This window comes from Oratosquilla oratoria, chromosome 26 (genome assembly GCF_046742065.1).
Source record: "Oratosquilla oratoria isolate Oo_2021 chromosome 26, ASM4674206v1, whole genome shotgun sequence".
NCBI classification, from domain to species: Eukaryota; Metazoa; Arthropoda; class Malacostraca; order Stomatopoda; family Squillidae; genus Oratosquilla; species Oratosquilla oratoria.
Genome location: NC_134802.1, coordinates 48,594,651 through 48,617,164, shown reverse-complemented (window position 1 = coordinate 48,617,164; position 22,514 = coordinate 48,594,651). Strand labels below are relative to the sequence as shown.

The 22,514-nt window shown below is 36.6% G+C and overlaps 1 protein-coding gene across 2 annotated transcripts in view; it reads left to right on the top strand.

Moving 5' to 3' along the window:
* LOC143039535 (protein vav-like) overlaps positions 1–22,514 on the top strand; it is a 74,803-nt gene that overhangs the window by 26,636 nt on the left and 25,653 nt on the right. The window contains exons 9-13 of one of the 2 annotated variants that reach the window (XM_076209697.1): positions 83–199; positions 921–1,037; positions 4,153–4,265; positions 6,399–6,447; positions 18,156–18,176. In XM_076209697.1, coding sequence (XP_076065812.1) covers positions 83–199; positions 921–1,037; positions 4,153–4,265; positions 6,399–6,447; positions 18,156–18,176 — 417 coding nt within the window. The remainder of the gene's footprint in view (positions 1–82; positions 200–920; positions 1,038–4,152; positions 4,266–6,398; positions 6,448–18,155; positions 18,177–22,514) is intronic. The other variant, XM_076209698.1, reaches the window with a different exon arrangement.

Below are 22,514 nucleotides of genomic sequence, written 5' to 3'. Positions count from 1 at the left end.
TTGGGCCACAAATGTATTTACGCACCTATTATTTTTAGTGAAGGTTTATGGGTTTCAGTCATATATTTTCCTTGGCTTCCAGGAATGCGAGTTACACATGGGTGAGGGGAAACACAAATTCAAGGATTACTTTATGGTTCCTGTTCAAAGAATTCTCAGATATCACCTTCTCCTTGGCGAATTAAAACGACATTCACAGGTAAGGGAAAAATGTTTGGATGGATTATTACTCTAGTGCTTCAGACATTAGAATTCAGTATGATATTTTCAAACTTTTAATATTAATTTTTTTTTTTTACTTTTTTGTATTTTGAATGCCTTTATAGTTTTTTTGTATGTAGAATTTTCTAGATAATTAACTGAGAGGAGCAGTATAGGTGGAGAAAGAGAAATGCAGATTTAGGATGGAAAAATGGTGAGGATCTGTCATTTCATTGAAAGAGATGGTCAGGCTTTGAAGGATGGTAGATTTACATGTGGTGTTCATGGTTGTTGTGAGTGGATGAAGCTGTGATGCATGGAAGGGAGTGTGGGGGATGGGGCTGAGTGAGTATTTGTGAATGATATTTTGACACAGCCTGAAGGGATTTCTCCCCGTCTTCTCTTTTTCTGCATGAGGGGACGGAGAGGGTGGGTAGCTGATTAAATAAAGTGGATTTGCTGTGTCATGCTACATTGCTTCCGACCCAGGGCAGTAGGCGAGATGCAGGAATGACCCATCATCCTCCTCCTGGATGACGGGTCATCCCTACATCTCGCCCACTGCCCTGGGTCAGAAGCAATGTAGCAAGACACAGCACATCCATATCAAGGCTGCTTCATTTTATCCTGCTACAAGTGCAGCGGAGAAAATTGTAAATAGTTGTAATATAAGATTGGATTTTTATTTATCTAATTTTTCTTTTCATTTCTTTTTACAGAATCACCCAGAGTTCCGCAACTTAGATAAGGCGCACAAAGCAATATTAGATGTATCAAATTATGTAAATGAATTTAAAAGAGATAAGGAAACCATACAAATAATTCATCAAGTTCAAGTAAGTAACATACATTATATTGATCATTGATTAAATTTATTATTGTTTCACATATTAGATTTTAACTTTTTGAATCAATTGATTTATTGATATTTTGTTGGAATTTAGATATGTGTCTTTGGAGCAGAAAAGAGAATTTGCTTAAGATAGGAGTGATTATTGGGAGGTTGTGAATAGTTAAAGGGAGGAGGTGATCCAAAGGTTAGTTATCTCCTGTACAGGGTGAAAAAAGTAATAATGATAAATAAAAGAATAAAAAATAAAAAGATAAAAAAATAAAGATTAATAGATAAAATAAAAGGGGGAAGGAGATTTCTTCATCTGGCACAAAATTGAGTGGATGAAGACTGGGATTGCAGCATGATGGAGCAGTGGAGGTAAACCAGCTGTGGCTGTCAGGAGATGCAGCTGTAGAGCTGTGCCTTATTACACTGCTTTTGACCTCAAGTAGTGTCATGGACAGAGTGACCCATCATCCCTGAGGTGCTGAGATGGGAAGGGTAGTTGGATGATTTATTTATTTATTTTTTATTTATTTTATTTATTTATTTATCTATTTTATTTCTTTAATGTAGCTGTGTGCTACTTAGCCACCCCGCTAAAAGGGTGCCCATTGGTACATATATGAATGCATTTCTGCTCTAGTTTGTGGATAGAGGTATTTACTGCATAGTGGCATTCAGTCATTGCTCAAGGGACTGTTTTTAAAAAGCCCCTGTGAATCGGAGCCACACATCATTCATCTTTTCATTGTTTTATCAGATTTGTAGTATGTGAGAAGAAAGATGGATGTGTTTGCATTGAGTGTAATGAAAATGAATGGAATAGGTGAGCTGGATTTTGGGAGCATAGTGGATAGGGTGTCAGGAGTGGTAGTGGGATGAGGGACAGGAGCGGTACTCTTGGTAAGTGATGGAGTAGGTAAGTACATGGTGGAGTGGAGAGATTTGACATTGCAGATAATGTGGATGAAGGTGAGTTTCAGATGAGAGATGTAGGCTTTTGTGAGGTGGCCATGGTTGTGAGAAATCTGAAGAGGAGAGGAAAGAGGTTTGGCTTTATTCAAACGTGTGTAGACGGCTAACCACACAAATTTCCCTAACCCCCGTGCTACGAATGTGTGTAGACAGTTTTGGGATAATGGAAATGAAGTGGTGTTCAGGAGTTTGAGCCAATAAATGGAATAGAAGGGAGGTATGGGGTGGGAGGAAGTAAAACAGAGATGTTGGAGATGTTTATTGGAAGAGGAAAAAGGATAATAAACACAGAGCTCCAGAAGGATGGTGGGTAGGAGGGTAGTTAACCCCTTCGATACGATGATGCCTATGTAGGCGTCATGAGGAGCAAGTGGGTAAGCGAGGATGCTGATGTCGGCTTCTTCATTATATATATTGTAGTTGTACCTGCATGACACCCATACTCTGTAAACTGGCTTCATCATATTTTCTATGGTTATCAAAATTCACGGGTGAAAGAGAACGAGCAATACAGCGGTAACTTTATTTTTTATAATGCGAGTATTATGATGCAACATTGCACGTCTGGCAGCTAATGCTGCCTGCGAGATTTTGGCCCGTATTGAAGGGGTTAAGAGGGTATTAATGGACTATGAAGTGGTACCCAAAAGGAAGACTGGAAGGTTTTTGGACATAAATATATTCATGGGAGATGGCAGTGGATTGTCAGGTCATCATTTGGTAGAAAGGAAATTGAGAATTGAAGCTAAGTAGAGTGGGAAAAAGTGAGATAGGCAGAAAAGTGCTGAAAGTGAGTAAACTCTTAAACAGTTACCAGGTTGGAATTCTCCCGGTGTTTTCAAGATGGTTTTGTAACTCATATGCTTGGCAGCATGGCTCCGGCTTGACATGCCCAGTAGCTTTAGTGTTTAACTTGACTTGATTAAGGCTCGGTGAAAAGTGAAGAGTTGTATTTTCATTGTGTATTTTCAATTTTTTTTATTTTTTATTTTATTTTATTTATTATTAGTATTATTATTATTATTATTATTATTATCATTATTATTATTCTCCTCCTCCTCCCCCCATGTTAACCTTCCATTAATCCCTCATCATCCAGGAGGTGCCAAGATAGGAGGGAGGGAGGGGAGTGGAATATATGGGAAATGAAATGGGTGGGAGTGATTTCTATGCCTTTTTCTTTTTGGCTACCCCCGTGTAGGGGGAAAAAGCCTTTGGTATATGTATGTATGCATTATTATTTTTTTTTCCTCCCGTGTTAACCTTCCATGTTAGCAAAACAGAGGGTAACCATTCTAGGGTTCAACAAAAAGGAAAAGATAAAAAAAAATACCAGGTGAAGCTGAGTAAGTATGGGATGTAATAAAGGATAAGAGAGACAGTAGGAGAGGAAGAATTGGTGTGTTACAAGAGGGAAGTGCTAAAATATGCAAAGACAGTATGTGGAATGTTGAGGATGGGAAGGAACTGTGGAGGCAGCAGATGGTTGGATGAAGAAGCGAGTGTGGTGGTTGTGGCAAGAAAGAGGTGAATATATGAAGTTTGGTTCCTCAGTAGCAGTAAGGAGAATTACAGAATAAAAAATGTGGGAACAAAATGCAAAATTAAGAGGAACTGGGGAGGCAGCAGATGGTTGGATGAAGAAGCGAGTGTGGTGGTTGTGGCAAGAAAGAGGTGAATATATGAAGTTTGGTTCCTCAGTAGCAATAAGGAGAATTACAGAATAAAAAATGTGGGAACAAAATGCAAAATTAAGAGGAACTGGGGAGGCAGCAGATGGTTGGATGAAGAAACGAGTGTGGTGGTGGTGGCAAGAAAGAAGTGAATATATGAAGTTTGGTTCCTCAGTAGCAATAAGGAGAATTATAGAATAAAAAAATGTGGGAACAAAATGCAAAATTAAGAGGAACTGAGGAGGCAGCAGATGGTTGGATGAAGAAACGAGTGTGGTGGTGGTGGCAAGAAAGAGGTGAATATATGAAGTTTGGTTCCTCAGTAGCAATAAGGAGAATTACAGAATAAGAAAATGTGGGAACAAAATGCAAAATTAAGAGGATGTGCATGTCCAGCTAATGTTAGTGTAATGACTCCCTTCCAGTGGCTTCATTATTTGAATGTGAATTCATTTCTCCTTTCAGGCAAGCATAACAGATTTACCTTACAGTTTACGAAATCTTGAAGAAAAGGGAAAACTAAGAAAAGATGGTGAAATAAAAATTGAAGTCCATCCAGACAGAAAAGAAAGAAACAGGTAAATCATCATCTTATAATATTTTTTTTATATATATATTTTTTTTTCCAGGGTGTAGAGAAATTAGATTGACCCTTTATTATCATTATTATTATCATGATTATTGTTGTTGTTATTATTATTGTTATTACAGTAAGTCCTCGTTATACAGTACATATCCTTAATACCTTACCGCAAATTGAAATTACCATATACCGAATGCCGTGGTGGCTGCACGGCGTGGTGGTGCTACGGTATGGTGGAAACAAAACACGAGTGAATACCGTATCTGTGAATTTTTCTTACCGTAAATAGAATCGAGGGTAGTAGTTATCAAATACCGTAACTGTGAATTTACCAGATAAAGAATTACCATATAAGGAGGACTTGCTGTATTATTATTAGGAATCTTGGGACTATTTTGGGGTGCCCCTATGCTCAAGAACCACACATCCTTTTGTTTATGTTAGAATAAAAGCTCTACTCATAGAGGCATAATGCTACTTTTGTTATGCTGTTCCCTCTTAAATCTGTCCTGTACTACTTTTTTGAGTATATTTTTTCTTTTTGCCTCTGTCCCTTGTGGTAGGGGGAAGAAAGAATTCTGCCACCATGTTTCCCATCCAAGTCATAAAAGACATTAAAATGGGATGAGAGGGTCTGGGAGATTTCCAACTACAACCCTAATATTTGGGTCATTATATGTGCATGGTTGTGGTACAGATGAGAGTAAAAGAGAAGAGATAGGCAGTATGTTTGTGAGAAGGAAGATGGATGTGTTAGCATTAAATGAAGGTAAGTTGAAAGGGAGAGGTGATTTTGAGTTTGGGAGTGTGGTGGGGAGGGCAGGAGTATGGAAGAAGTCAGGGAGGGAAGAGTCCCATCTCCTCTCCAATTTATCATTCTTAGCGCTATATTTATGTACTGTTTCAACTTAGTCTGTATCCTTGATTTCCAGTTCTCATATTTAGATTTGCATTCATGCATTGTTCCAGTTTGAGCTATATTACCTTCAAAGCTATTCCAAGTATTTATGCATCTACCGTAAACCCTCGATGTAACGGATGATATAGGGACGGGTCTGTCGTTATATCTGAAGATTGGTTATAACTGAGGATCCATTATATCTGATGGAAATACTGGACAGATCAGTTATATCCCAAAGATTGTCCAGTATTAGAAATTAGTAGGATTAGAAACTACAGTATACTCTTGATATAACGGACGATATGGGGACGGGTCTGTCGTTATATCCGAAGATCTGTTATAACCAAGGATCCCTTGCGATAACGGATAAAATCTGTAATAACAAGAGTTTGTCAGGTCAGATTTTTTGTCCACTATATCCAGTATCCAGTATATCGAGATCTGTTACTATCGAGGGTTTACTGTGTATAGAAAATCTATTTCTTCACATTCTTTAGACATATAGTTGTCCTTGATTATTTAAGGTTTGCAGGAACCTCTTAAACCCCTCCAATCCCTAACAAGGAAATCCTCGTTAGTGTAATCTATCCCGTTAAGTGACCTGAATAGTGTAATCATATTACATATACCATACATATACCAAAAGCTTTTTTCCCCCTTACAAGGGAGGTAGCCAAAAAACAAAGGCATAAAAAAACCACTCCCATCCACTCCATCCCTATCACACTCCACTCCCCTCCACTGTCTTCCCTCCCTCTTATCTTGGCACCTCCTGGATGACGGGTCATCCCTGCATCTCGCCAGCTCCCCCTGGGTCAGAAGCAGTGTCACAAGACACAGCACATCCGCAGCAAGGCTGCTTCATTAAATCAGTGACCCCCCCCTCTCCATCTCCTCGAGTAATTGAAGCATTGGGGGTAAACCAGCTTCAGCTGTCAGGCCCTGCTATGAGAGTGCTTTGTCTTGCTGCATTGCTTCTGACCCAGGCTGTGGACAGGGGACAAGGATGAGACGTCTGCCACAAGGAGCTCGGAGATTTTTAAAATGGAAAGATATGGGTTTTGGATGAGTATGGGATGAGTGGAGGGTGAATTCATGCTTTGACTGGCTACCCCCCATGTAAGTGGGAAAAAGCCTTTTGATATATAGATATGTATGTTTGGGTGTTCTTTTAGATGTATATGTATGTATATTTTTTCTTTCTTTTTCTTTTTTTCTTTTTTTTAGATCAGTGTTCGTGTTTGACAAAGAAATGATCATTTGCAGACCAGCAAGAGTAAGTATACTTCAATACATTCTTCTCTTTCCCATAGTTCTCAAAATTTAGATTAGCAAAAAATCTGTGAGTTGAATGACTGATGTATTGTTTGAAGTAAAATAATAAAATTTATGTTTTAGTGACTGAACTTGACTCTATTATGATATTTGGTGAGTTCATGGTAACCTGGATTATATTGAGTCACATCTCATCAATCAGTATTCATATTGTCATATAATTTTTACATTTTGTAATGTTAAGAGATTTTATTATAAGTTTCCTACTGAAGTAGTTAGGAGAAATTCTAGATGAATGGAAGTAAAATTATACAGACAAGCTAGTTAATAGGAATAGAATTGTCAACAATATAATTATAAAATAGTGTAGGTTTGTGTCCTTCTCATTTACTGGTTTTCCAACAGCGAATATCTCACTTCTTTAATAGTGAGATTAATTGTAGATGGTCTATAGGAGAACTTACTGCCTTTGAGGTACTTGGATATCTGTTTCATTTATTTATAATATCAATTTTGCCCAAACTTCTCTTTTATCATAATTATTGCTGTAAACATTTAGCTTTGACATGTTTTTTTTTCTCTCTATTTATTAATTTCTTCAGCACAGTAGTTTATGTCATAGATGCTGGTATGGCTAGTATCAAAGGATTACAATTTATTTGTTTATCTATTTATTTATTTATTTTTATCTTTTTATTTATTTATTTATTTATCTTTTTTTTTTTTTGAGAGGGAGTTTGAGGACTAGAAATAGTCTCTAGTAAACCTGAGACCCCTCATTCAAAAATTAAGTCGAGCCAGGCACAGATGTCTCCCAGTAGCGATTATATTAGTTTACCTTAATACGGGACTGCATTGTTCACCAATGCAAAGGTCATATTGTACCATATGCAACTTCCATTATGCTGATAAAAGTGAATGCTTTCATGAGCAACCATTTTCTATTGAAGACCCTCAAAACAGGGCCGTAGCCAGGAATTAAATTTTCGGGGGACTGCCGTTGTACTGTTCCCTTACACACACACACACACATCCTTTCATCGGATGGACGGCGAGAATTGGTGTTCCGAGGAAAAAGGAAAATCTACGTGGATCTCAACGTCCAGGAAGTGCCTTTTTGTATTTATAGGGAAGGGGAGTGCTCGTGGAATAGTGGGGAAGTGATAGAGAAGGAGAAGGGAAGGGATATTGAGGGAAATGGAAGGAAATGAGGAAGAGAGAGACATGGTCCAGGAGGCCAGGAGATTTGTAAACAAGAGGCGAACTGAAGACGATGACTTTGGAGAGGACGGGATCAACAAAAATGTAAAGATTAGAAGTATAGATAAGAGCAGCACAGTGGAAGGTGATGATAATAGTTTCCAGGGATTTAAAGAGGGTGGGGGGGATACCAACCTCCCCCGATTGACAAGACTAGAGGAGAAACTTGATAAGATGATCGAACATTGGGAGGATAGGTTCGGTAACGTAACCAACATTGCGCAAAGAGTTGAAAAATTGGAAGAACTAGAGAAGGCGAACAAAAACTTAACTAATGAAATTGAAGAATTAAAAAGACAGTTAAAAGAAGTAAAAGAGGAGAATGAAGAATTAAAGAGGAATAGTAAGGACAACAAAGAGGGTTGGAAAAAAATCCAAGAAAACAGTAAAGTTGCATTTACTGACATAATCAAACAACAAATGAAAGAACAAACTGAAGACTCAGTTATTAAAGTGATGAGACAGAAGGAGAATATAGTAAGAGACTTAGCAGATAAAAAGAAATGTATAATTATATTAGGAATGGAAGAGAAACATAACCCAGATAGAACCACAAGAATCAAAGAGGAAAATGAAAAAGTAAGCAGTTTACTAGAATTAGTTCAGGAAGATGAGCCAGAAATAATGAAACAAATCGAAGAGAAGTTTAGGCTCGGAAAGTATAGTACAGATAAGACCAGACCAATTAAGATTAAATTCAGGTCACAAACGACGGCAGAGAATATCTTATCCAAAACAGGGAAACTAGCAACAAGTGAACAATATAAAAAGGTATGGATAAAAAGGGAAATGAATAAAGAGGAAAGAGAGGAGGAAAAAAAGAAAAGACATGAAGCTAAGGAAAAAAAACGAGAGCAGAACAGAGTCAGAAAAAGAGAAATTCTATTGGAGAGTAGTGAATATGAAAGTAAGGAAATTCGACATACTAGAGAAAAACAAAAGGGAAACAGAGAACACAATGGAAGTGGCAGAAAACTAAGAGTGTCTTACACAAATACAGATGGATTAATAACAGGGTTGAATGAGTTGAATGATTATCTGAAGGAAAAAGAAGCGGACATAATGGGAATTGTAGAAACAAAATTAAAAGGTCCACTACCACCCAACAGTATAGGACATGATACATATAATTATTGGATTAGAAACAGAGACAAAGCAAGGGGGTGGAGTTATGTTCCTGACTAAGAAGGATATAAACGTGAGGTGTGTCACATATGGAAAGAATACAGTAGAGACGATTATGATTGAAGTGGAAGACAGAGATAAGAAGAGCAGAAAGTTTGTGATAAATTATGTGCCTCCAAAAACAGCCTAGTGGGAAGGGAGTGAACATAAAAGTATGTTAGAGGACACAAAGATAACATTGAATAAGATAATGGAAGATGGAGGAAGAATAGTTATGATGGGCGACTTTAATTGCAAAGAAATCTGCTGGGAAGAGATGACAGTAAAGGGTGGAGACGGCTCATGGGGAAACGCTCTACTTGAGATGATCACTGACCATACAATGACACAGTGGATAAGGAGAACACTAGGTATAGAAATGAAGAAGAACCATTGAGACTAGACCTAATGATTACATCTGAACCTAGAATAGTGGAAAAGATTGAATATAAAACACCAATAAGTAAAAGTGACCACATATTGATTGAACTGGAACTAAATGAGGAAAAATACATGAAAAGAAATGAACAATATAGAAAAGGAAGAATGATGTATGAAAAAACAAACTTTGATAAAATAAGAGAATTCTTTCAAAAAGAAAACTGGGAAGGAATATACAAAGAAGAAACAACAGTGGAAGAGAAATGGAATATTTTGACAAAAATTTATAAAAAAGGAGTGGAAAAGTATGTCCCAAGACAAAAACAAGAAAAAGAATATGTAAAATGCTGGTACAACAAAAGTTGTAGGGAGTTAAAAGACAAAAGAGACAAAGCTTGGACCAGATGGAAAAAAGACAAAAGGCCTGAAAAATGGAAAATATATACTTGTTATAGAAATGAATATGTACAAACGTGCAGAGAGGAAAAGAGAAAATATGAAAAAGATGTCATAGAAAAATGTAAAGATCAACCAAAACTATTTTACAGATTTGTAAACAACAAACTGAAAAACAAACAAGATTTGGAGAAATTAAGACAAGGAGGAGTTGAATACACAGAGGAAATTGAAATGGTGGAAATTATGAACAAACATTTTAAATCAGTGTTTACAAGGGAGAACATACAACCTGAAGAGATCGGATGGAAAGAGAAAGTCCCCCCTATGAAAGAAATAGAAGTAAAAAAGAATGAAATATTGAAACACTTGAGTAATCTTGATGTCAGAAAATCGCATGGACCAGATGAAATAGCAAACTGGATTTTGAAAGAATGCAGGAATGAACTGGCAGACAAAATACATAGCATAATAAACAGTTCCTTGAAAGAAGGAAAAGTTCCAGAAGATTGGAAAAAAGCAAATATATAAAGGGGGAAATAAAGAAGACCCTACCAACTATAGACCAGTCTCTCTAACAAGTACAATAGCAAAAATTTGTGAAAGAATTGTCAAAAGTAGATGGGTAAAATATTTAGAAAAAAACAATGTGCTAAATCCAAGGCAATTTGGATTCAGACAAGACGATCATGCATCACCAATTTAATATGTTTCTATTCAAGGCTGATAGATATAATACAAGAAAGAGATGGATGGGCTGATTATGGATTTCTAGACCTAAAAAAAAGCTTTTGACAACGTACCACATAAGAAGTTGCTTAAGAAATTAGAAACTGAAGGGGGAATACAGGGCAAACTGCTTCATTGGATGGAAGACTTTTTGCAAGAAAAAAAAAAGGGGATTAGTGATAAGAGAACACTCAAAATGGGATGAAGTAATAAGCGGTGTTCCACAAGGAACAGTTCTGGCCCCAATAATGTTTGCTATATATATTAATGATATGGATGAAGGAATTGAAAGCTATATGAGCTTCTTTGCAGATGATGCAAAACTATTAAAAAAAGTGAACACGGAAGAAGATTGTGAATCACTACAGAGTGATCTAAATAAAGTACAGGAATGGAGTAGGAAGTGGGAGATGGAGTTCAATACAAAAAAGTGTAGTATAATGGAATTTGGAAAAAGCAAAAACAGAATAACAGGATCATATAAATTGGGAGAAGAAGGAATAAAAAAAGTAGAAAATGAGAAGGACCTGGGAGTCATTGTTATGAATAATATGTCACCTGAGAAACATATGAATAAGATTTTTGGAGAAACTTATAATTTAATAAGAACAATCAAAGTTGCATTTACATACCTGGATGAAGAAATGGTGAAGAAAATTCTAATCACCCTGATAAGACCAAGATTGGAATATGCAGCAACGATATGGTCACCAAGTACAAAAAAATGTATAAAAAAAACTTGAAAGAATACAAAGAGCAATTACAAAATTGGCACCAACACTCAAAACTATCATATGAAGAGAGACTAGCAAAGCTTGAACTACAGACACTAGAGCAAAGAGAAAGAGGAGATTTGATAGCTATTTACAGAATCATGAAAGGCATAGAAATTACTGATAGAGAGAATCTGATAAAATGGGATGATAGAAATACAAGAGGACATGGAAAGAAAATAAAAAAAAGACAGCTATAGGAGAGATCTGAAAAAGAACAGCTTTCCTCACAGAGTAATAGACAGTTGGAACAAGTTAGATGAGAAAGTGGTGTGTGCAAAAACAATACATGAATTTAAAAATAGTTTAGATAAAATGAGATATGAAGACGGGACCCCACGAACATAGCTCCCCTTCCCGTAAAATACAACTAGGTAAATACATATATATATATATATATATATATATATATATATATATATATATTATATATATATATATATATATATATATATATATATATATAATGTATATAATCATGTATCATAAATTCACTATAATATTAGCTTATTTTTTTGTAAGTTTTTCGGTGTATATAATACTTTTGAGTAAAAATCAATTTGGGAGGGGTAATTGGATTTTTTTGGGGGGCTAAGCCCCCCCATAGCCTCCCCATGGCTATGGCCCTTCCTCAAAATGTCCATGATCTTGAATTTTACTTTCAAAGTCATGAAAGACTTCACATCCTTTCCCAAGTGATCAGATGATCCCAAACTCCTTGATCCTTGAGAGAGTCAGTGTGGCTGCCCCTGATTTATGGATACACAGTGAATGTTCCAGGCAGGCCCTGTCCCAATCATTTTCCAGTTTTATTGGGATTAGTAGAGGAGGACCAAAAATCTAAGAATCTGTCCAGAGGATTGGTAGTCCGTGTTTCTTATCTTTGCTGCAGGAACAGTGATAGACACAGTTAATCATAAAGTTAACTTCATTCACCATGAACCCTTTAGACAGACAGTTAACTTTGATAATAATAGTTAATAATAAGTTCATTTGCTTTAAATATATGGAAATTATCACTTAACCATTAACAACAACTTTTGTTGGAATTTTTTCTCGAAAGCCACCAAAGAATTCTATCTATTAAAGGTCTCTTCCCCCTTTTAAGGGAAGTAACCAAGTCAGGGAATGCATCCATGACCATCCATTTCACTCCCATCCACCACACTTGCTTCCTTCATGTCTTAGCTCCACATGGATGAAAGGTCATCACTATTTCCTGCAAGACACAGCCTCTGCCACAAGTGCATTGTCATCCTTAAACAAGAACTGACTCACCTCCCACTTCTCACTATTATCTTTTTACAAAAAAGCTGGAAAAAAACTAGGAAATGAAAAACATTATATAATTAAATTTTTACTTTCCTCAGTTTCCATTATGAATATGAGATGCTTGTTGCCCTTCATGAAAAGTAGCAAATAGGACCAATGACAAGGACCTGCAGTTGGTGGTCTTGTAAAATGTCAGAAAGAATTATCTAATTATCATCTGTCTTCAAAACTTGTCAACACCACCAAGATTCAGAATCCAAATTGGTTCTCTGCCAAAACCTCTGATTCCTGGATCCAGCTGTCTTTTACATTTTTCCATAATAATGCTATCATACTGCCTAGTGACACTGGTCTGCATTTCAGTACCTCATTTAATATTTTTTATAGATTGGTACTACATGAGCCTTCTTCCAATCTTGAGGCATTATCCTCTTTTCTAATGAACACATAATGAAGCAGTGGGGGTAAACCAGCTTAGGCTGTGAAACGTGCTGTGCATGTGCTGTGTCTTGCTGCATTGCTTTTGACCTAGGCAATGGATAGGGGGAAGGAGCTAAGATAGAAAGAAAACAAAGGCGTGATGGGTGGGTGGGTGAGTGCATGTCTTGGATGGCTACCTCTTTTATAAGAGGGAAAAAAACCTTTTTGGTATATAGACAGACACAACCAGACTGTGAATTCTGTCCACCAGTTCTCAGTATTCTTTAAGCATCGAGTTGGAGATCTTGTCAGGCCCAGAGAATGTGCTCTCATCTAATTTTTCTGGAAGTTTATATGGTTCACTTCCATGTTTTCCTGTCACAGACATCTACGTACCACCCACCACATCAACACCTTGGGGCTACGTACCTTCATTCCAACAACTCACTGCACTAATAAACTGATTATTGGCAGGTAACATGAATACACACCATCTAATATGACCACACATACAAACAACTGACCAAAGAGAAAATAGAACACTAGAACACCATCTGAACCTAAACATGCTACATTCCAGGCCAGATTTAAAATGGAGTGCAGTCCATAGCTGAATAAGATAATTTGGTATTACCGAGAACAAATATGTATAAAGTATGACAAGGTGGAAAATTAGTTCATTGTTTTAGTAACTTTCCCTCTGGTGGTATATTTTCACCTTGATAATTCTTCATATTCTGGTGATCTTATTAAAGGGGTTGAATTTTTGATTGTATTCATTATAGAAGGCATTTCTAAAATTCTTTTATTCTTGTGTTGAGGAAGGATGAATGGAACTAGTAGTGGAGCATTCCCACACGCCTGAGAAAGGACAAACCATTATCTCAAATCAGTACCTTGTTATTTCTCTGGGCTTCAAATGCCGATATATCTTAATTAGATTTTGAATACTGTGTTTTCTTAGCTCTTTATAATAGCCATGATATTAAACTTATAATGTGATACGTAATACATTTTAAGTTGATAGCTTATATTTTCTTGATGGAAACTTACTTCATCAGTGTCTTGTTTTGGAACTAGTTGTGGAAAACTAAGTACATATAAGAACATAAGAACATAAGAATAAAGGAGACTGCAAAAGACCATAAGGCCTACACTAGGCAGCTCCGTATCCATCACCACCTGTCATCCCCATCCATAAAGTTGTCTAATAGTTTTTTAAAACAACTGATAGTTTCAGCGCTTACTACATGGTTACCAAGTATGATTGGCTAAAAGCTGAAAAACTATCATACCTAGTTATTATGTTTGTATGATAATATCCCAATGCTTGCAGCTTTTAACTTTCAACTTTGCATTGATAGCTTGATTTTGATTGAATATGAACATATCATTTTTATTATCAAAATTTGCAAGATAAATCATATTGTCATGGTTTTTATGCTTTCCTTGTATATGGACATCATTAATCATTCTACATATATTTTCTGTTTACTAATCACCGGCAGGTTTGGAACTTTTGTTTCTTAAGATTTGCATTATTGTTGGAACATGTATATTACCATTGTTAATGTAATTTGAAGTATTTTTATTTTTCTGGATAAATTTATTCCAAGAAATATTTACTTAAATTATATTGATGCTCAGTCCTTAATTTAGTGTCCTCCAGAGCTCCTCGGGGATTAATGACATGTAACTTTTAGTGGTGCTCCTTCAAGATAGGCATCAGAGCGATTCCCCTCCGTACCATCAGTACTCAGAACCTGTCAACACCCTCATTTCTGTCAGGAGGTATACCTACATGCATATACCAAAGACTTTTTCCCCCCTTACATGGGAGGTAGCAAAAAAACAAAGGCATAGAAACCACTCCCACCCATTCCATCCTCTACATATTCCATTCCCCTCTACCCTCTTCCCTCTCTCTTATCTTGGCACCTCCTGAATGATGAGTCATCCCTGCATCTTGTCCACTGCCTTGGGTCAGAAGCAGTGTCGCAAGACACAGCACATCCACAGCAAGACTGCTTCATTAATTCGGTGACCCCCCCCTCTCTCCGTCCCCTCATGCAGAAAAGGAGAAGACTGGGAGAAATTCTTTTGGACTGCATTAATTTATTTCTCATATATACTCCCTCACCCCCCATCCCCCACCCACTCCCCCTGGTCTCCTAATTAGGCCATAAATTTTAGTCAACTTCAAGTATATTTCCTTTACTTTTCACATGAGGAGGGAACAAGGACATGTGGTGTGGTGCATCTGCAAAATGGACAGTAAAGCTTCCCATTTTCCAAATTATCAATCTCCTCACATCCTAGAAGGTGCATGACACTCAGTCTCTGGACTCGGCCCAAGATATCTCTTTCAACTTCACCTGTGTTTCTTAGATTTCTTTACACATGGAGAGCTGGTAGCTATTGACTACTATACCACTTTCAGGTGGTGACATGGAAACCGTCTCTTACTAAATACAGACAATAGTTTGAATTTTTTCCTGAAGAGGTTTGTGGGAGGGCCGAAGAACCATTACCAGCCACTGTATAGTAATTTGATAATGGGAATATACAAGCGGAAAGATTTGATAATTTACAATAATGAAATTTGATGAGACACTTCATTGTTGATGAATCTCTTAGTAACTTTAAGTTTTAATTACTCAATGAAGAGTTATTTACTGGTTCCTTTTCATGAGTTTCACAGAGACACAAATGTCTTTGGAGAACAAGCGCAGTATAACAGATAGAAAAGTTAGGAAGAATGAGGGTTTTGGTAAAGGTGTGAACAGGTTTTAGGAACTAATAGAAGAGTTAGTTTCAACTTATTTTGTTCTCAGTTTAGAGAATAGAAATAGGGAACCATAAGGAACAAAGTCTAGCAGAGCTAAGTGTGGCTATACCTGCTGGTGGTTAGAACAAACAGATAGGACCAACTCTTGTGCTTGACTGGTTGGGACTTGAGGTCGACACGTATATTTGAAAAAGTCCTCAATAATTTACAAAACAATTTATATATCAATAAAGGTAGATTTACCAACATTAGAGAAATAAATTTATGAATTTGCCTTGTAAACAACTTGTGTGAGATTAGCTTCAAGCATTAACTAAGTAAAATTTGTTTTCGAATAACTTGGATCCGAGTTGATAAATCCTCAGTAGCTCAAAATTAATTATAATGGATATAATAATTAAACAATTATCATAACTGTGAGGTTCTGGGTTTCCAGCTTGTGAAACTTAAAGGAACAGTTTATCACAAAAGACTTCGCTATTGTGCCAGAGGTTTTAACTAATTGAATAAAGATTTGCTAAGAGTTTTTGAATTGCATATAGCTTTGTTTACAATTTTTTTAATGAAATATCACTATCATTTCTGTTTCCTCTTAAGTCAGAAGAATACTTATGGTAACAAACTTAGTACAATATTGAATACAGTGTATTTGAGGGGGTGATTTTGTTAAGGACCCTAGGAATGTGGCCAAAAAGAAATGTATATTGAATGAGGACTCCCAAAATAAGCTGTGCTTTGTTGCTTGCATACAATGATAAACTTAATCACAGAAGTTAGAATTATGTAATCTTGTCACAAGAAATCAGAGATGCCGCCGTGGAACCTCATAGTCAGCATTGTCAAAACACCCAAGATAATGTATCTGAATTTTCAGGGAGGAGAAAGTGAATAATAACAGAAGTGAGGACATTGAGTAACCCTGTGGAATGAAGAACTAAAGAGAGTAAGAATTACAAATCAAGAATTTGTCTAAATTGCCAGGCTGGGTTCCGAGATAGACATGAAAATTATTAGTATTGAACAACCTATTCTTGGTTATTGATGATACAGGGGATGAAGGTTAAGCCATTGGGTGGATTGATAAAATAAAAGTAAAGTTGAAGTAGAATCACACAATATTCTTCCACATTTGCAAACGTTCTCTGCTCATTGAGGAGTGACAAACCACTTTTTTATTCTTACTGCCCTTCATTTCTGCTGCTAATAAATCGTTCCTGCACCACTAAGAACTCTGCATGATATTCTTAACTACTGCCACAGGATGAGGATAAGAATGATGCCATCATGTTCCCATGCATATTGTAAAGGCAATAAAATAGGGTAGAATGAAAAGATTAGGGATTCCCCTTTCTGCATGTTTCCCTCATGAAGAGTCAAGTCAAAACCTAAGCTACCCACTTACAAGGGTTGTGCAGACATACATATATACATATATTATATATATATATATATATATATATATATATATATAGATACTGTATATATATATATATATATATATATATATATATAAATATATATATATATATAAACAGATATATATATATATATATATATATATATATATATATACATATATATATACATATATATATATATATATATACATATACATACATACATATATACATTCACACTTCATTTTACAACATTTGATGGAGAGGAAAGTAATAGGAATTACTGAGAGGACTGAAAAGCATCAACATAAGTCTGTATATGTTTGCACAATGAATTCTTAGCTTTATAACATCTTTATAGGAATTTTCAGCTCATGGAAAACCAGTAAGTTGTCACCTGAACCTGTAGATCTCTTAGTTGAAGACCCTGGTTCTGGTCCAGGAAAGAAGTACAAGCTCACAGGGTTTTGTCCCTAGATGATGGGAATACCCAGGTGGTGCATCTCAGTCTGAGTGGAAGGGTGGTGAGGTAAACGCCAAAAACCGTCCCTGTAGGACGAAACGCCAGTAATAAAACTACAACGGTTTTAGGCATTTACTTCGCCACCCTTCCACTCATTCTGTCTTACGTACTTCAACATATCTCAGTCTCCTGAAAATGCCACTTGGAGGCTCCAATTTCCACATGTCATTATATAGCACAGTGGTTCTCAAACTGTGGGTCATGAGATCCTTGTGATGGTCACAGGGACAGAAAATTCTCACGTTTTCAGAGTATTTCAGATACTTGACTAATTAATTTAGTTTTCTGAAGGAAATGCTGTGCCATGGATTCTGTTAATTTAGTTTTGTTAAAGAAAAGCTGTACACATTAATTTTTTTTTTTCCAAATTAAAGGATATATATCACTGTCCATTTTGTGTCTCTTTATTCTGGGTTGCAAAGGATAGTAGTGTTCCGAATAGGGTCGCTCACGAAAAAGTTTGAGAACCTCTGATATAGTATGACTAAATGAAAAGATGCACAGTGAACTATGTACAGTTTAATTGCAAATTAATGTAATATCTCTTTATTTTATCTGTTTTTTCAAAAATCTTAATTCCCCTTCTTTTCCCCATCATGCTTCTAGATCATGGATAAACTATTAGGGGTAAATATTGAATTGTTTTAATGTGGTATGGTATATTTCTAGATTTAATCAGTATCTTATGTACACATTTGAGTAGTATACTAGAGGTGTATTTTAGTGAAGTATACTCTTATTTACCACTTCTAATGAAAAAAAATCTCAAGTGAGATTTCTTATGTGTTCTTTGGGCTGTGTATGTGAATGTGCCTAAGGAGGGACCAATGAGTGGTATTTGCATGTGGTGGTCTTGTAAGACGGACGGCGAAGCTTCCCCAGATATCTCTCTTATCAACTTCAGCTGTATTTCTTGCACTTTTCACACATGGAGAACTGACAGCTGGTGACGGTTCTCCTCTCCCAAAAACTTTCAGGTGGTGACACGAAAATAGTCCCACACAACTTGTGGTACAGTTGGTAGAGTTCCCTGCTGCCAGTACAGCGCTCTGGGTTCGAATCCCACCCAGGGCTGAAATAATTTCAGTATCACTGCACTGCAGGTTGTTACTCCAACTCTCATGGGTGGGGAGTTGTGTGTGTGTGTGCATGTAAATTCACAGCATTACCCATAGATTGGTTATATATGAGCTCAGAGCTCTCTTCCAGGAGGGAAATAGCTTTTGATTACTAGTCCAACACATGATCCAAGACCATGGTGAATCACACTGACACAGCACAGACAACAGTTCAAATCTTTTTCCGAGAAAGATATGTGTGAAGTTCCGAAGACCGTTACCAGCCACTGTGGGGCTGGATGCTTTCCATTAAGCAGAACATGAGGCAACATTTTATTGAGTGTACTACATCAAGTTGTGAGAACTTCTGGTTTTATTTTATTTATTAATTTATTATAATTATTGAGTAATTGACGTACTATAGGACTTTGTACGCAGAGTTGTGAGAACTCCTGGTTTTATTTTTTATTTATTTTTTCATTTATTATCATTACCAAGGATGAGATGGATGGATGGGGTAAAAGGGGCATTGAGAAAGAAGGGGATGTCTGTTGAGGAAGGAAGGGAAAAGACAGAAGGTAGGGGTGAATGGAGAATGGTTGTGTATGGATGATGACGTGATGCATGAGGGGGAGTGGGTGGGGGATTGGGGAGTTTGGGAGTGGTTATGTGTGAATGATATTTTGACACAGCCCAAAGGGATTTCTCCCCATCCTCTCTTTTTCTGCATGGGGGGATGGAGATGGGGGTGGGGTTGCCACTTAAATGAAGCTGCCTTGCTTCTGACCCAGGGTAGTGGGCAAGATGCAGGGATGGCCCATCATCCAGGAGGAGCCAAGATAAGATGGAGGGAGGGGGGTGGATGGGAGTGGAGTGGGTGGGGATGAAATGGGTGGGAGTGGAATTATGCCTTTTGTCTGTGGCTACCTCCCATGTAAAGGGGAAAAAGCCCTTGGTATATGTATGTATGTATTATTATTATTAATATTATTTATATGTATGTATTATTATTATTAATATTATTGAGTGGTTGATGTACTGTAGAACACTGTATATAGAGTTGTGATGACTTCTGGTTTTATTTAATTATTTATTTGTTTTATATATTTATCTATTTTTAGTCATTTATTGTGGGGAAGGGTTTACATAAATAGTTAAGGGACTTCATGTATTTGCCAAATTCCGATACAAGATAAAAGTTATTCTTTTAAGATTCATTCCTAGATGCTTATTTGGCATGAAGGATCAATAACAGTTACCTGCTTGTGGTGGTCCTGTAAGACAGACACTAAAGAGAATCATCTTCCTGTTGTCAATTTTCGAAAACCAAGGGGCTGACGCTTAATCATCAGACTGGGACCAAGATCTCTCTGTCAACTTTGAATTTATTTTGTCAACCTTAAGGAGAGTTGACATAAGAACATAAGAATGAAGGAGACTGCAAGAGACCATAAGGCCTCCACTCGGCAGCTCCATAGACCATAAGGTCAATGCCTGCTCCCTTCCTCTCATTAAAATGGGATAAAAGAAAAACAAAAAGACATGAAAAGAAACTCAAAAAAGATATAGAAGAGAGTGGTGGATGTCTGGAACAAATTGGATGAAATAATAGTGTGTGCAAAAACCATACAAGAATTTAAGAACAAACTGGATGCTGAGAGGTACAAAGACGGGTCACTACAAGCATAGGTCCCCATCCCGTATAATACAACTAAGTGCTGTACTGTATATACAACTACAGTGAGACCTCTCATTAACGGACGTTAATTAGCTTCGTTTGCGGTGTTTTCGGTGTTTTGGAGTGGTTTTTGGGTGGCATAGTGACTGCACGCACTAAACAACAGCACCAAAAACACCGAAAACACAGTGAAAACACCGCAAACACAGCTATTTAACATCTGTTAATGAGAGGTCTCACTGTACGTAAATACACTGAGACAAAGCAGACAGTAGTCCATGCTTTCTTCCCAGAGAGATCTTTGGGAAAGCCCGCCTTTTTGAGGATTTGGGTTTCTAGTTGGTGACCGCAATTAATATTGTTATTCGGCATGATCTGTCATGAATGTCACATGCATGAATGCACACTGTTGTTGGCAACTTCTTGCTGTTTTATCTACTCTACTTTTATCTACGTCAGAATCAAATCCAATCACTTTGCATGATCTCTCTTCAAGTGTTGCATGCATGAACACACATTGTTATTGGCAGCTTTCCATTTGATCAAATTCTCTTTATGGAAAAATTACTTTCTCATTATCCTTTTCCATTTCTTGTTTATACATGTATGTATGGGTGTCCGCAGGGAGGGCAAGGGTGGGGGGCATTTGCCCCTGCCCCCTGGGATTTATAAAAAAAAAAGCAAGGAAAATAGGAAATTAATGAAAAATTACATGGAAAATGCAAAATGAATAAAATACCATGTACAATTATCAATTGTTTATTACTGCAATTTGAAGTATCTTTATATAACCCTATACCATAACCATATATATATATATAATATAATTAATTTTGCCCATGCATACATAAATCCCTGCGGAAGCCCCCGCATGGATGTACAGACAGAGAGCATGAATGAATGAAAGGAAAGTGCAGGCTGTAGGGATGTTCTGATCTGATCCGACGAGAAGGTTGTATCATCGTATGATTAAGAGATGGGGGGTAAACCAGCCAGCTCCATCACCCTTGACCCAAGCAGTGCAGTGTGATGGAGAACAGGGATGACCCATCTACCACAAAGTGCCGTGATGGTGGGGTGGGAGTGTTTGACAGGTTTTAAGTGTTACTATGAATTGGCTTAAAGGGCCTTTGGTATTATATATATGTATGTATATATATATATATATATATATATATATATATATATATATATATATACTGGTGAAGTTGAACCAAGGGCATGGTTCATTAAATTCCACGCTACAAAGTCCTCTGTGAGGGGCACTGTCCTAGCCTCCCGATAGGGGGGAGTGTGTGATGTTAAGCCATATCATATATATATATATATATATATATATATATATATATATATATATATATATATATATATATATATATATATATATATATATATATATATACAGGTATATATAAAACTTAGACCCACTCTCAGAGAAAGATAAGCAGAGATCTTCTTTTCTGCTTTGAGATTTTTTGAGTGGTTGATTTCCACATTATGAAGTATTAGGGGTAAATTAGCTCAGCTGTTACACTCTGCTGATCCTTGATACAAGTTGTGTGGTGGAAGTTAGGGATAATACTTCATCTACAAGGGGTTGAGATAGGAGGGCCAGTGAATGGGTCTTAGATGTCTGCAGAGTTGGTGTGTATATTTTGACTTGGCCACCCTCCTGATAAAGGGGAAAGGCCATTTGGTATGTATTTACCTAGTTGTATTATACGGGAAGGGGAGCTATGGTCGTAGTGACCCGTCTTTGTATCTCTCAGCAACTGGTTTGTTCTTAAATTCTTGTTTGGTGTTTCACACACTATTGTTTCGTGTAATTTGTTCCAGACATCTACCACTCTGTATGTATGTATGTATGTATGCATGTATGTATGTATGTATGTATGTATGTATTTTTCCCATGCATCCAACTTTATCAAGAACTGAAGAGTTACCCATTGTATATTTTACTATTACAATCCGTTCAGTAAGGCCTAATGAATAAGCACAACTTATAAACATGAATAAATATTTCTTCATTCATTCATCTTCTGTATGATTTTATTTAATGAGCTTTTTACATGTTTTGTGTACTGGGAAATTAAAACTAGCAATATGTAAGCATGATTTACTCAGATATTACAACAGATACAAGGATGTATGCATGTTTTAATTTTTGCAACAGTTAGATATGTAATGAAACGTTTTTGTATATCAGGATGCATTCTGTCTTGATTTGTA